The 15,657-nt window shown below is 33.6% G+C and overlaps 1 protein-coding gene and 1 non-coding gene across 2 annotated transcripts in view; both read right to left on the bottom strand.

Moving 5' to 3' along the window:
• Positions 1-15,657, bottom strand: part of KPNA4 (karyopherin subunit alpha 4) — a 63,690-nt gene that overhangs the window by 11,722 nt on the left and 36,311 nt on the right. Inside the window, exons 8-14 of the mRNA XM_015092573.4 lie at positions 15,042-15,128; positions 13,332-13,501; positions 13,173-13,217; positions 10,375-10,506; positions 6,836-6,964; positions 3,953-4,057; positions 1,083-1,154 (exon numbers count right to left, since the gene is read on the bottom strand). Coding sequence (XP_014948059.2) covers positions 1,083-1,154; positions 3,953-4,057; positions 6,836-6,964; positions 10,375-10,506; positions 13,173-13,217; positions 13,332-13,501; positions 15,042-15,128 — 740 coding nt within the window. The remainder of the gene's footprint in view (positions 1-1,082; positions 1,155-3,952; positions 4,058-6,835; positions 6,965-10,374; positions 10,507-13,172; positions 13,218-13,331; positions 13,502-15,041; positions 15,129-15,657) is intronic.
• LOC114111379 (small Cajal body-specific RNA 7) lies at positions 6,289-6,621 on the bottom strand. The gene has a single exon (XR_003587446.1). It is a non-coding gene; the product is annotated as a small Cajal body-specific RNA 7 (non-coding RNA).

The raw sequence follows: 15,657 nt of genomic DNA, 5'->3' as shown, positions 1-15,657 counted from the left end.
ACTAACTTAGAGAAAAGAAAAACTGAAGTGAAAATGAGGGAATCACTCAACTTTATATGACACATTTCTTTGCCATAAGGAGTACTTCCTTCAGAGATCCTTTCTCCTTTAATATTAAATTATGAAGTCAGTTAAGAGGCCAGGTAATAATTTTTTTTTTTAAATTACAATTGTTCAGTGTGACAGTATCCTCTCTTTGCTTTCACATTAAGCACTGTCATATACCTGACGACCTCTCTCTCAATTTGTTGTTCTATGGTTCCATAAAATTTGCAAATTTTCTATCATCTTTATACTTTATTAGTTATTGCCATGTACTATATTTATATTCTGCTCTATATTCATATTTAAGTGGATTCAGTCTATGGCTTATCTGTGACAATGATGTGCTCCTAATTTCCCCTTTTTACTTGTCTGTGAAACATATCTGGGACTGGGACTTTCCTGGCAGTCTAGAGGTTAAGACTCTGTGCTGCCAATGCAGGAGGCACAGGCGTACATTCCCTGGTCCAGGAACTGGGATCCCACATGGTGTGCAGTGTGGCCAGAAGATAAAAAATAAATAAAACTCATTTTCTTTTGCCAGTTGGCACAATGTAAAGCTCTGTTACCTGCACAACTCAGAGAGTTAAGTGTTTCTTTAAATTTTATGCCCTAGGCACCTCACATTGTTCACCCTAGTTCCTAGCCCCAGCTTTTAAGTTGAATTTAGTTCCTTACTTGGTTTACTGTCAGATAATTTTTGTTCTTGTTCATTTGTTAGGAGAATGTGTGAGGCAGTTTCATTCTGCCCTATCAACCTAAAGTCTTGTTTTTTCCTTAACATTAAAAAAAAACAACCCTGACGATAAGTGCTTTATCTTACCCTGGATCAGAAAAATTCTTATAGGCCAAGAAGCTGGAAAGTGAACACTTCACATTTATGAAATATAACTAAAGGAAGTCAAGGTGACACTTTTATATATCACAGGATATCTATTATCTTGCTATTATCTTAAATTATGATTTATTGAAACACAGATCTTAGAATTATTAGTACTGTTACTTATCAGTTTTGAGAAATATATAAGAGCTGAACTTACTTGATCTTTTCTTCCACTAATTGTTAAGTTACTTATGGCCCATGCAGCTTCTTTCTGAGTGCCAAAATCTCCCTATAAAAGGAAAGTAAAGGATATAAACTGCAATATAAGATAAAACTGGAAAAGAGGTTTCCTAAAATGATTTTTCAACTGCATATTACCCCTGGTTTTCTTCTAGCTTTTATGTATTCATATAATAAAGATAAGGCTTTGAACCCACTTTACCCAATTTAACAAACGGAGATTCTATTTCGTGAACTTTCCCAACAACAAACTGACTTGATATTGCTGTTCATAATATCAAATGAAGTCAATGATAAAATACAATAAAATCAGTTAAAAAAATAAGGAAGTTACAATTTTACTTTAGTCAAAGAAATGTCAAGGTAAAATAAAGTATCTTTTTAAACACATAGTTTTAAAAATAAAAATACCCATGATTAATGAGACTGTGATAAAGACTACTCTTATAAAGGTTACTCTCATACAAATTAAAAAATAAATTTAAAAATCACTTAAAAAGTCATATTTGGTTTAAGAATCTCATCTTTGAGAGTTAACCAAGAAAATTTTAAAAACTGCAATGGATTAATAGCTAAATACTGTAAATCAACCATACTTAAAAAAAAAAAAAAAAGCTGCAGTAGGATATCTACTTTTACTTATCAGATTCAGAAAACCCAAGTATGTGTCAATAAGACTGGTAGGAGTGTAAAACAGTACACAATCTTTCTTGCAGTAAATGGGCATTATATAGCAAATTTATATCTATGTCTATTTGTGGATCCAGTGATCCTAAATACAACCTGGCATGTGGAAAAAACCTTACACAGACATTTGCTTAAAGAAGAAACAGTAGAAGAATAATCTAAAAATTAAGGGAAAGAATAGGGAAGAACAGACAGAAACAGAAGTTAGACCTTTGTGTATTACCTTGAAGACAAGGTACTTATTTTTCACTTGGAAACTATAAATGCTTCACATAACCAAAAACAAAATAAACAAGGGAATTTTCTAGTAGTCCAGTGGTTAGGTCTTCACACTCTCACTGCTGAGGGTCTGACTGGGCAACTAAGAAACCATAAGCCTCTTGGCATGTGCAAAAATAAAGAAAAATAAAACCCCCAAACTGAAGCAATTCCCCCAAATAAAAGAAAACACAGAAACAAAAAACTGTATATGAAGCTGGTGGCTTAACTACACATATAGAAATTATTTCAAGTGACATTATTTTTAAGTACATCATTGATGGAATACATCCTAAAGAAAAAAAATCCTCAAGGAAATCCCAAAAGTGGAGTAGTTATGTTATTAACATCAATGTGGTCTTGTTATTTTGGCAGATTTTATATTATATACCTCAATATATGTCAAGTAACTATGTCTACAAAAAGATTTCCAGCATAGACGAGATAAAAATACAAAATCAAAGTAGTGAAAATATCTTACTCAGTGTTATCTGATAGCTCTCTTTCATTTATGATTTGTTTCTATGAATTCTCGTTTACAAAAATTACAATATGTATATCTTTCATTTTCTTAAAAAAAAAAATTATTTCCTATTTTATTCATTCAAGCCTACATACCATGACAATCCTGCAGCAATGATCATCCTTAGTATCTGAACTATGACCTTTAAATACCACTTGCTACAAAAGGGAACCAAGACACCCTATAAATCGTTAATTCTAGGTCTAGGTCAGAAAATACATCCAAAACAAAAGGCCCAGGAATCATGCCATATCCAAAAGGTAGGAAGCTCTCAAATACTCAAGTGATGTTAAAAAGATGGGCACCAAACTTAAAATAGGTTCTCATTGGTCAGGGACAACCTGAGCATCAGAAAGAATAACTACAAAGTACTGAAACTTATAATAAAAATAGATATATGTAAATCCATAATTTCCTAATGACACTGATAACTCTGCACTCGTCTCCTTTTGAGGTCTTTAGGGAACCATGTCATTCTAAAGACTGAATGATAGTAAGCAGAAATCAAACATTTATCTTGCTTTTCCTATATGAAATATATTTCAGAGTAAATAAACAGCTGATAAGGAAGTAAATGAACAGCTGATAAGGAAACACTCTTTAATCTTCTTTACTGAAGAATCACGCCTAATACATAAAGAATGACACAATTACAAAGTCATCATTTTGCAGTTCGTAGTAAAATAAGGGATCTAGGTAATGTTCATCATGACTGCTTAAAAACCACTATGTGAAAGAATGATGAATAACATTATAATAATGGGTGGAACAGTCTGGTAACAGCTAAGCTCACTTTTCAATCTAAATTATCACTAAATGTAGGATAAACAGATTGTATCTCCCCATGTGAATCATTAGAACATTAAATATTTTTCCTTGAAAACTGAACCCAATCTATGGGGAGGGAGGTGGGAGGGGGGTTCATGTTTGGGAACACATGTAAGAAATAAAAATTTTTAAATTTAAAAAATAAAAAACTAAAAAAACTAAAAAAAAAAAAAACAACAACAAAAAAACTGACCCCAATCTAGCAGTTTGTAAGAAACATGGAGGAAAAGAGGATAGAGATAATAACAGATCAGTGTTCAGGAAAAAACCCGCATGCTATGATTGTGACATTTTATTTTTTGATTGTGACATTTTAAACTGTGTCTTTCCCAAACGTTAATGTAAGCATGTGATGACATGGCATATGACTAAATAGCACAATTACTTGCTGTTTGATCTTGGGCAGTTTATTTGTCTATACTACAGTTTCTTCATCTGTTAACTCATGCCACTGTATCAATTCTAATTAAACAGAAAAATATATATACACATACTTAGTTATATTAAGTTCTTTTCCTCTTACACAGATACTAACATGATGACTTTCTTACCTTATCCAAAAGGTGTATTATCATTGGTACAAGATTGGCATCAATTACTGCCTGAACCTGCTGCTGATTTCCTGCAGTGATGTTAGACAGGAACCACACTGCTTCCTGTAGAAAAATACTCCTTTAATATTTCTTACTGAAAAATAAAATCTGCAGCTGAACTAGGAAAAAGCACTCCCTACCATAACCAAATGATTTTTACTATGGAATGACTTTCATAATTAAAACTTTCAGAATCTGTATTTCTCTGTCCCCTTTTCTGAAATTTTTCCTTGGACAAATTGTTAATGAAATAAACTAACCTTCTAAAAACTTCTTGACAACGTTCCAAGCACTAAGACTATAAAGAAGCTTGGCTGAACAAATACTAAGGAACTGATGAACTGTAACAACCCAGCAGAGGTGATGGAATTCCAGTTGAGCTAATTCAAATACTGGAAGATGACGCTGTGAAAGTGCTGCACTCAGTATGCCAGGAAACTTGGAAAAAACAGCTGTGGCCACAGGACTGGAAAAGGTAAGTTTTCATTCCAATTCCAAAGAAAGGCAATGCCAAAGAATGCTCAAACTACCACACAATTGCACTCATCTCACATGCTAGTAAAGTAATGCTCTAAATTTTCTAAGCCAGGCTTCAACAGTACGTGAACTGTGAACTTCCAGATGTTCAAGCTGGTTTTAGAAAAGGCACAGGAACCAGAGATCAAATTGCCAACATCCATTGGATCATCGAAAAAGCAAGAGAGTTCCAGAAAAAACATCTACTTCTGCTTTATTGACTATGCCAAAGCCTTTGACTGTGTGGATCACAAAAAACTGTGGAAAATTCTGAGAGAGATGGGAATACCAGACCACCTGACCTACCTCCTGAGGGATCTGTATGCAGGTCAGGAAGCAACAGTTAGAACTGGACATGGAACAACAGACTGGTTCCATATCAGGAAAGGAGTATGTCAAGGCTGAATATTGTCACCCTGCTTATTTAACTTATATGCAGAGTACATCATGAGAAACGCTGGACTGGATGAAGCACAAGCTGGAATCAAGATTGATGGGAGAAATATCAATAACCTCACATACGCAGAAGACACCACCCGTAAGGCAGAAAGTGAAGAAGAACTAAAGAGTCTCTTGATGAAAGTGAAAGAGAGTGAAAAAGCTGGCTTAAAACTCAACATTCAGAAAACGAAGATCATGGCATCTGGTCCCTTCACTTCATGGCAAATAGCTGGGGAAACAGTGCAAATAGTGACAGACTTCATTTTTGGGGGCTCTAAAATCACTACAGATGGTGAATGCAGCCATGAAATTAAAAGACACTTGGCTCCTTGGAAGAAAAGCTATGACCAATCTAGAGAGCACATTAAAAAGCAGAGACATTACTTTGCTGACAAAGGTCTGTCTAGTCAAAGCTATGGTTTTTCCAGTAGTCATATATGGATGTGATAGTTGGACTATAAAGAAAGCTGAGTGCTGAAGAACTGACGCTTTTGAACTGTGGTGTTGGAGAAGACTCTTGAAAGTCCCTTGGACTGCAAGGAGATCCAACCAGTTCATCCTAAAGGAAATCAATCCTGAATATTCATCAGAAGGACTGATGTTGAAGCTGGAACTTCAATACTTTGGCCACCTGATGCGAAGAACTGACTCTTTTGAAAAGACCCTGATGCTGGGAAAGATTGAAGGTGGGAGAAGAAGGGGATGACAGATGATGAGATAGCTGGATGGCATCACCGACTCAATGGACGTGAGTTTGAGTAGACTCCAGGAGTTGATGATGGACAGGGAGGCCTGGCATGCTGCAGTTCATGGGGTCGTAAAGAGTCAGACACAACTGAGCAACTGAACTGAACTGAATACAAACACAGATCTTATTTATTCCCTCTTCTATTCTGATCAAGAGTCCTAGCCAAAACAGATGAGTATCTCAATTATTCATGATGACTGAAACACACAAAAATTAAACAATGGATTGTTTTTGTATACTTATTTGTAATATTCATTCACTGCACCATCTCTCTCAAAGATAAAAGAGATTCAGATGTTCAACGGCTTTACTGATGTACTTCAATGATCTTTTTATGTTACCCTTTATACCACAATGGTACTACTGCTACCAAGAGGATTACAAGTTGCTCTTCTTCACAGAAAATAAAAGCCACTTGAAAACACAGAATGAAATGAGACAAAATGTCTGCCTAGTGTCCTATGTAGGATATTACTATAATTTACAAACTTAATAAATTTATTAAACATATGAATTTACTAAAGGAAGTATTTTCTCTCTTTTAAAAAACTAGCAAACAAGTTTTACTCCTAATGTGCAGAAGGCTCTTTTGGATCAGATCACAGGACCACGTTTAGTGAACCTGTCAGAGATTTTAGGGTGCTAGGCTACTTAGGTGAGCTGCTCCTGGGCTATAATCATAGGCAATGTTGTAATCAACAACCCATGCACTTCTACAACAGCCTCAGATGCACTCCAGTATCAGCATCACCAGTCAGTGCCCCCTTTTCATAGCCTCCACAAGCACACACACATGCGCACACACATACACACACTATCAGATAGTTAAAAAATATTAAACTTAAGATTACTTAACTTAGATATTAAAATTTTCTAATCATACAACATTTAACACCCAATTATCTCTATTTCATCATTTCCAGGAGAGCCAAGTTTGCACTGTTTACAAGTGGTTTATTGTAAAAATGGAAAATCATGTACCAGTCCATATCATAAACAGTAAAATATCTTACTTTCTCATAATGTCTAAATGACAGCTTATATTAAAAATATGAAAGATACTTAACCACCTAATTTCATAATTGAAAATGACTTCTTCACATACTATTTATTAAACAGTATTTAAAAATACTTACTTTATTAATTTTCTCTTTGGGATGTGTCAGAAGTGCAGGGAAGTGTGAAAGAGCATCACAGTTTAAAACTACTTGTGTTTGCTCATCAGTTCCAGTAACAATATTGCCTACAGCTCGAAGTGCTGCCGTCTGAAACATAAAAATATTTAATGAGATGATGTTGTTCTATAGGAATCACTCCTTATACACAAAAGAGTATTAGGCAGGCTATGAGAAATATCTTCATTCATTCATGGCAACCTATATTTTTTGAGCAAGTTGTGTCAGACACTGATTTAGAAACAGAGAAGTGAATAGGACAGATACAACCTCAGTTCTTAGGGAGCCTCCATTACTGTACGAGGAAATGGTCAATAAACAAGTAAGTATGAAGGATAACTTCAGATAATAATTATGACCATAAAGAAAATAAGATAATACAGAAGTTTTTGTGTGAACACATGTTTTCAGCTTTCTTGGGTACACACCTGGGTGTGGAATTTCTGGATCATATAGTAACTCTGTCTAACTTTTCCAGGTACCGTCAAATTATATTCCAAAGAGGCTATACCATTTTACATTCTTTCCAGTAATGTATGAGGATCATATTTTCTTTACATTCTTGCCAACACGTTACTGTCTTTTGGATTACAGCAATCCTGGTGAGTATAAAGCAGTACTTCACTGTGGCTCTGATTTACATTAGTGACATTTACATTAGAGATTTGTGTTTGTATTCAGTTCAGTTGCTCAGTTGTGTCTGACTTTACGACCCCATGAACTGCAGCATGCCAGGCCTCCCTGTCCATCATCAACTCCTGGAGTCTACTCAAACTCACGTCCATTGAGTCGGTGATGCCATCCAGCTATCTCATCATCTGTCATCCCCTTCTTCTCCCACCTTCAATCTTTCCCAGCATCAGGGTCTTTTCAAGAGTCAGTTCTTCGCATCAGGTGGCCAAAGTATTGAAGTTCCAGCTTCAACATCAGTCCTTCTGATGAATATTCAGGATTGATTTCCTTAGTGACTAACAATGTTGAACATCTTATGTGCTTACTGACCATCTGTATGTCTTCTTAGGAAAATATTACTTTTTAAAAACCATTTAGAATTGGGTTGCCATTTTTTGTTGAGTTTTAAGAGTTTTTTATGTATTCTGGACACAAATCCTATTTCATATATGATCTGTGAATATCTCCTTCCATTGTCTGGGTTGTCTCTTCACTTTCTTGATGGTCTCTTTAGAAGTTTTAAATTTTGGAAGTCTAATTTTTTTTGGGGGTAGGGGCATTTTTTCTTTGACTTCTTGCAGTGTCAAATCTAAGAAACTACTGCCTCATTCAAGGTTATGAAGATTTATGCCTTGTAAGAGGTTTATACTTCCAGATGTTTCATAATAGCTGTTTTTATTTCATAATAGCTGTGATTCATTTTTGAGTTTAGTTTTTTCAAATATGGTGTGAAATAGGGATCCAAGTTCATTCCTTTATATACATGGGTATCCAGTTGCCTCAGCACCACTTGTTGAAAAGACTGTTTTTGCTCACTGAATTTTCTTGGCACCTTTGTTGAAAATCAATTGATCACAAATGTATGAGTTTCTTTCCGGACTCTTGATTCTATTTCATTGATCTGTATGTCTATCCTTATACTAGAATCACAAAATTTTGTTTTCTCTAGCTTTGTAGTCAGGTTTTAAAGTGAGAAGTCCCCAAACTTGATTCCTTTTTCAAGACTGTTTTGGCTATTTCTGGGTCCACTGTATTTTAAATATCGATTTTAACAAGAACTGCATTTAATCTGTATATAATTTTGGGGACCATTGCCACCCTAATACTGAATCTTTCAATCCACAAACATAGGTATCTTTCTACTTATTTAGGTCTTATTTAATTTCTTTCAAAAATGTTTTGTAGTGAGCCAGTTTCTTTAACAAATAAATTTAATAAGGGAAAGAATAAAGGAAGAGTAACAGAAACCTAAGGGCATAGCTACTAAATGTAACATGCTGACCTTGTTTGAAGGCCTACTGATCTGGTCAAGTTGTGAAAAAAAGTGAGGCAAAAAGTAAAAATCAGATACTGATTGGATTTTAGTAAGTGCTCTAACGGAACTGTGAATGTTAAAAAATAGGCTTACTTCTTACAGATGCAAGCTGGATGAAATTATACAATATCTGGGATTTGTGTCAAAGTAATCTGGAGGGGAAGTAGAAATATACAGGAAACCTACATAGTTCATTACATTATTCTTTCTACATTCCAAATTTATGGCATAAAAAATTTAAAAAGTTTTACAAAATCTATATTAGTTATCAGGCAAGGTATAGAACATTAAATTTCTTTGAGAGCTGGCTAAAGTAAAAGTCTAAGCACTATCTTCTCAAAGTCTAGTACTAAAACTGAAGATGCATTCAGAAAAAAACAAAAACAAAATGCAAACCAAAAACCTATACCAAGACGTAAGTACCACACTTAAGAAATGCAAACTTCATGGTAAGAATTAAGTAGGAATATTTAAAATAGACTACAAATACCCCTAAATGACAAACTATTCTATTAATCAATTATTTCTGAATTTAGCTAAGTGTTCCTTCTTTTCTTTAAAGTGCTTTAAATTTTAGAGATGAGTTTTCATTTTGACAGTGTATGAATAACCTAAAGAGCTTTTTAAAGCCCAGATTTCTAGGAAATACAGCAGATTTACTGAAACAAATTCTAAAAGTTGGGCAAGGGAAACCAATTTTTTTCTTTAAGCTTCACACACCTGATTTTATCATCTAGCCAAGGTTGATAAAATGAATCTGGTTAACAGTTTTCCTTATACTATTATTGTAGTTTATAGGTTCTTTGTCATTCTACGATTAAAGCACGCGCTATTTACTTCCGAAGGACAGGGAGAGCTTGCTGCACTTCCCTTTACCACCGTAGTTTGACAGTTATTGCTTATAACTGTGTGAACTTCTCATCTTCTCTTTATTAGCTCTTTCTAGATGCAGGTTTTTGGGGATATTTCTACAGAAGGATTTTAAAATAATACAATAAAACAAAAATCAAAAAGAAAATGATTTTAAATAACTGGAAGAATACAAGTTAGGAAGCCCCTAAGCAGCACATTTCAGTACAGAGCCTTTATCACAGTGCCAGTGATGCTGAGCATTAACTAAACTTGCCAAGCGCAGTGAAGAAGAGTAAACAAGGACAGCTATAGGGGAAAAAAAAGAGTAGGAGAGTAAAAGAAGAAAAATAGGGAAAGTAGGAAAAATAAAATCATCAATACTTATTTCAGATGCTACCCAAGTTGCTTTAAGAACTGCCCTGCTCTACGTTAGAGATCAGTAATTTACAAATAAGTCAACTTGGCTTTTTTTTCTAGGAAAAGGGATATTCTTGTAGTAATCATATCTCATTTTCTCCTTCTTTAAAATGGGGATCTAATAATTCACTCTTTTCCATCACAGATATGTTATTATTAGACTAAAAAATACTTAACTATTGATATTATCCATATTCAAATGTCATGTTTAAAGCAGATAGTAGCATGTTATTAAAAAACTCACCTGCACTTTAACTTCCTGGTGGCTGAGAAGAGGAACCAAATGAGGGACTATTCCAGAGTCTATTACCATCTGTATCTGTTCGTTGCCAGCATCAGTAAGGTAAGAGAGGGCCCAGACTGTATCTACCAATATCTAATGAATAAAAAAAATTCAAATAATCCTTGAATATTTTCTCATTTCAAAAATTTTTAACCATATGGACTAACCTCTGATTGTTCTACTGTCTTCTTTCTTCTGTTTGCTCTCACTTAAAATCACTGGAATGGTAGTCTTCTCTAATATACTAAGCATCATCAACTATGAATGTCTATATCAAGTATGTTCATGTTCCAGTCATATTTAGGATATTTAGGTTAATTATGATTCCAATCAGATTGATAGCCACTCCTCAATCACAAAGATACAAATATACTATGTAGCACATAAAATATGAGAAAAAGACATTCTCTTTCCCAAATGCTCAGATTGAGGGATAATAGGCCCAAGGACACTGTGATAAATGCATACAGCTGGAAAGAGTTTATGTATCCAACATTATATGTATACACATTAAAAATATCTGGGGTATGTGAATATACTCAAGATGTTCTCACATCAGTAACATGTTGGTTGGTCTAAAGCCAACACTCCAGTATTAGCATTATAGTACTTTCATCTGTTCCAACCAGTTTGCTTTGCTTTGTAAAACTAGAGGCAACTTCCCAAATAGCTCAAGTCTCCCATAGCTACAGATAAAGACATTAAAAGCAACCAAAGGTCAGCCTGTGAGACCTATAATCAAAAAACATGTTCTAGTTTAAGAAAACAAAACAATGAACCAACCACAAAACTATAATTTACATCAGCTGTCAAACTACTTTAAAAAAAAAATCTCAAGTAATTAACTTATGATTATATTTCAAAGTACAACAGGCCACTGTGTTTCATCTTTGTATGTTAAGTCCTAATTAGAAGCTATGGCAAAACAAAGTATGAAAAACAACTGTTAAGCTGCTAAATAATGCAATTATTGACAAAGACACAGTAATAAATAATTATGCCTGAAACTTTACTTTCAAAGCCTTTCTAGGATATGAACTCTATGTCAAAAGACAAGCCAAAGAAGTTTGAAATCTTTACATTCTAAATCAATGGTATATTTATAACATCCAAGAAGCCCCCAGAAGAAAACAGCACTTTGTCATTTTCCCTTTCAGAAATTCAAGAAAGCACTATGGATATTTTTTAATGTAATAAGAAGACATTGAATGAAAAAATTCACACACCTAAGGAAGTATCAAAACATGTGAGACAACTAAATTTCAACTCACAAAAGTAACTTCATATGCACTTTCTGTGTCAGCAAAGTTAAGTCTATGGATAAGTTTACTAATTACAACTCTCATGTAATTTCAATATTTCACTTATGATTTGTGGAAACAGTTTTGTTCAGTTATTTTTACTTCTTTGATGGCCTGATTTAAGAACTTGCTCCTAAGTATTAACCCAAGAAGATTTTATTTTTAGTAAACATTATTATTTAGCAAACAATATTACTAATGCTAGTAAAAAAAGAACAATGCAAACTGGCTTGGGAAATTCAAGATAATATCAAGAGGAAGAAAAATGGAGTTATAATCTCAAATGGATTGGGGTAAACAAGTGGAAAGAACACAATACAGCTCTGAATAAGGTCAACCAAGATGTCCGGTTTTTCCAGTAGACATATAAACTTTGAGATTAATCTTTCTTGGAAATCTTTTAAAATAAAATATGAAAAATTTGACTATAAGAACCCCAAACCAAAATTTGCTTACATGCGTGTTTTCTGATCTTAGACTATTTGGAGCTATAAAAAATATCTTTAGAGCAAAGATCATGTTCCTCTATGAATGTCAAGCACATAATATAATTCTAACTTAATGTAGTATAATTTGAAGTTTAAATTGTTCCATATCTTTAGAGAGACCTTAGCAAAAAGGTATTACTACCTAAGAAACTGAAGCAGTTTGTCACACACTGATCATACCAAACTGTGTTTTTGAAGACCTACACAAGTTTCTGATGGTTGCTATGCGTTTTGTCCATGTGATTTCCTTTTACCTGTAACATTTCTAGCTCCTCTAACAAAGGAAGGCTAGACTGACTTTATAAGCAGTTAGATCTGTTTCCTATTCTTTCATTCTTCCTGAGTTGCTTTTTCCTTTGCTCTCTTTGTTAGAAAGAATGAGCAGGATATATTTATTAATGTTTAAAATCTAGTTTGCACTGATTTTTTTCCCCCTGTTGTTTGGATACTCAAGAATTATCTTTATACCAAGTGAGGCCATTAGCAAAGTCACTATAAATGAATTAACAGAGTAATAATGAAATTAAAGAACAACTGATGCTTATGTTTTGGTCTAAGAATGGTATATGAATACAAATGCATACATAAAGGCACACATACTTTTTTTTTACCTTTCAAAAAATAATACCACTAGGTGTATGTGTTTCTCTCACCGGCCAGCTGTCAAAATGAGCTTTCATAAAAAGATGATGAACAGTCAAAGATATGATCTTTTTGAGAGCTTACTAACTGGAAACTTTTAACAACTTCTAATATCAGTTTTTGCAAAACAAATACATAATATATGCACACACATTACTGCCAAGACCAAAATAACAGGCTTGACTTCACTTGAAATTTACATTTTGTGATATGGGTAAACACAGAGTAAATACAAAAATACCAAACTATGTATAAACAGCTCTTGAACTAGGGTGAAGCCTTAAATATATACACACATAAAAATATATGATGGGAAGCATTTACTCACATTTACGTCTGTGTGATGAATTAAAACACAAAGAGCTGGAAGAATCTAAAGAGGAGGAAATGTATAGATTTTAAAATACACATAGATAAAAATACACACATAATAATATCTACTTTAATTTAAAAAACAGAACAAAACAAAACAAAAAACACTTGTTACCTCCTGAATGGTTTCCATTGGGGGTGGTGGGTCTTTGTGGCGACACAGGTTGACCATAACCCAAGTAACATTTCTTAAGAATGTTATAGGAATAGATGGACTTATGAAGGAAAGTAAAGGTTTCACAACTCCAAGACTTATGACATAATCTCTACACTGTGGCCCATCACCTGTAGGAAGGAAGATTTATTAATACAATAAGTAATTCAGAAAACATAAAGCACTGGGTTCAATATGCTGCTTATTGTATTTGAACCATATATTTTGATATATGCAGCAGTTTTAGACAATACTAACCTAGCTCACATTTTAGGTCTTTGAGGCAAGAGGTGTAACAAGGTACTAAGACTTCCTTTGTACATTATTCATGTATTCAGGTTTATATGCTGCTCACCTATAAAATGTTTTTATGGCATCTAAATGCCAGAAGCCTAAATAAGGTTTTCAAGCACTTTGTGAACAGAGAATTGTTGCTTTTTGTCTTCTCTCTCAATGGTACTCTAAGAAACCTTCATGTTATAAAAAGAAATATATGGGAATACCATTACAGAGAAAAATATCTAGAATTTATACTGATGACCTGACGTCAAAGCACAGAGAGTATTGACTATAAATTACTCTATACACTTAAACTATGTAAACTCTGTCTACAGTATTTGAAGATGAAATGTTTGTTCTTTTTGCCATTTATTCTATAATGGCACTGGAATTAAAAACCAAAGATCAAGATGTGCTATTAATAGTTATAAATCTAAAATTTGATATAAAGGGACTCTGGATATACAAATGATAGCATTCCTAACAGCAATATATTGTATGCCAAGAACAGTTTATAGGGAAATCTCCCCATCTGAAAACTCACAACTGTGGGGCACTAACCACACTTCACCTTCTATCTTGGCCCCCAAAAGGGTAATAAAGAAGAGCTTTATTAGAGCAAGGCTGATTACTTCCATGCAAAAAAAAATCTGTGGCAAAAATATCTTTTAATATAATGGCACACAATACAGTTCAGACCCCAGATTTTTTCCATTCTCCAGCTTTTTAAATTTTTGAGTTTGGGTAAACTTAATGTTGTAGTTAAAAAGCAAATTCCTGAAATACTGGAGCTGTCTTTAATTATTCTTGCAATTATTTATCAGAGAAAATCAGAAAGGTATGGTAATCATGGTTGTCAACATTTAACGAGACTGTCTATATGACAGTCATATAGACACTTGTATGAGGACCACCTCATGATAATAGTGGACAACATTACTATATTTTACTGTACTAAAATCTATAAGAGATATAAAAAATTTCAACTTAAGGTTCCTCTCAGAACTGCTATTGTAATTTGGTTTAAGTTTTACCACCTTCTTTTTTCTTAGCATTTCCTAGGACAGTTAAGAGAACTGAGGAATAAAATGGACCCCACCGTAATGAAGGAGGATGAGGAAAATACCTAAATCATACACATATTTTATAATTATTATAAATAACTAAGAGCTGACTATATACAAAAAGATATAATGGCATAAGCAACAAAATGTTCCTTCTGTTTACTATGTGTTTATACTTAAAACAGCTATAATTTCTGTAAAATAGTTCATAAAAACTAGAACTGAAAACGACAAGCTGCTTTTCCTTTTCAACTCCTAGTAGGCATTTGTATTACACAGTACATGATCACAACAATTGCTGGACTAGCATTATGAGTTTTAGACAAACCTATGATATTTCCCAGGGCCCACACTGCTTGCTCACAGACATTCTGATGGGGTGAATGGAGAAGCCTCAGGAAAAGTGGCACAGCATCTGAAGGAAGAAAATACATGCTATCATTTAAGTCTGAAGATATTATATATCAATTAGATTTTTTAAAAATTGAAAAAAAAAGTTGACAATACTGTAAATTGAAAACTGAACTTGTTTCTTTGCTGAAATTCCGAAAGAAATGAACCTATCAAAAAAATATACATATGTAAAATATATTCTCATTAAATGATTTTCATTAGACTAACAGTAGTACAAAATTTCTGAGTAGCAGACAAAATTGTCACCATCAAAATGACAGCTTCAACATACAGACAAACATCAAATTAAGTTGATAAAACTTTGTTCACAATTAAACATGGATTTAAATTTAAAAAATTAATTCCTTATAGAGTATTATCTTCAAATTTGAAAAAAAAACCCTCTAATAATTAAAGTAACTTTTGAATACAGAAATGTAAAATAGTATCACATAGGTCTTTAACCTGGCCACATGAGACATTCTGAATCAGAAAATGCTTCTGTTGCTTAACAACAAGGAAATATAGAGAGACATTTAACAGAATAATAC

This window comes from Ovis aries, chromosome 1 (genome assembly GCF_016772045.2).
Source record: "Ovis aries strain OAR_USU_Benz2616 breed Rambouillet chromosome 1, ARS-UI_Ramb_v3.0, whole genome shotgun sequence".
Classification (NCBI taxonomy): Eukaryota; Metazoa; Chordata; class Mammalia; order Artiodactyla; family Bovidae; genus Ovis; species Ovis aries.
The sequence above is the reverse complement of the archived record's forward strand: the minus strand, read 5'-3'. Positions and strand labels throughout refer to the sequence as shown.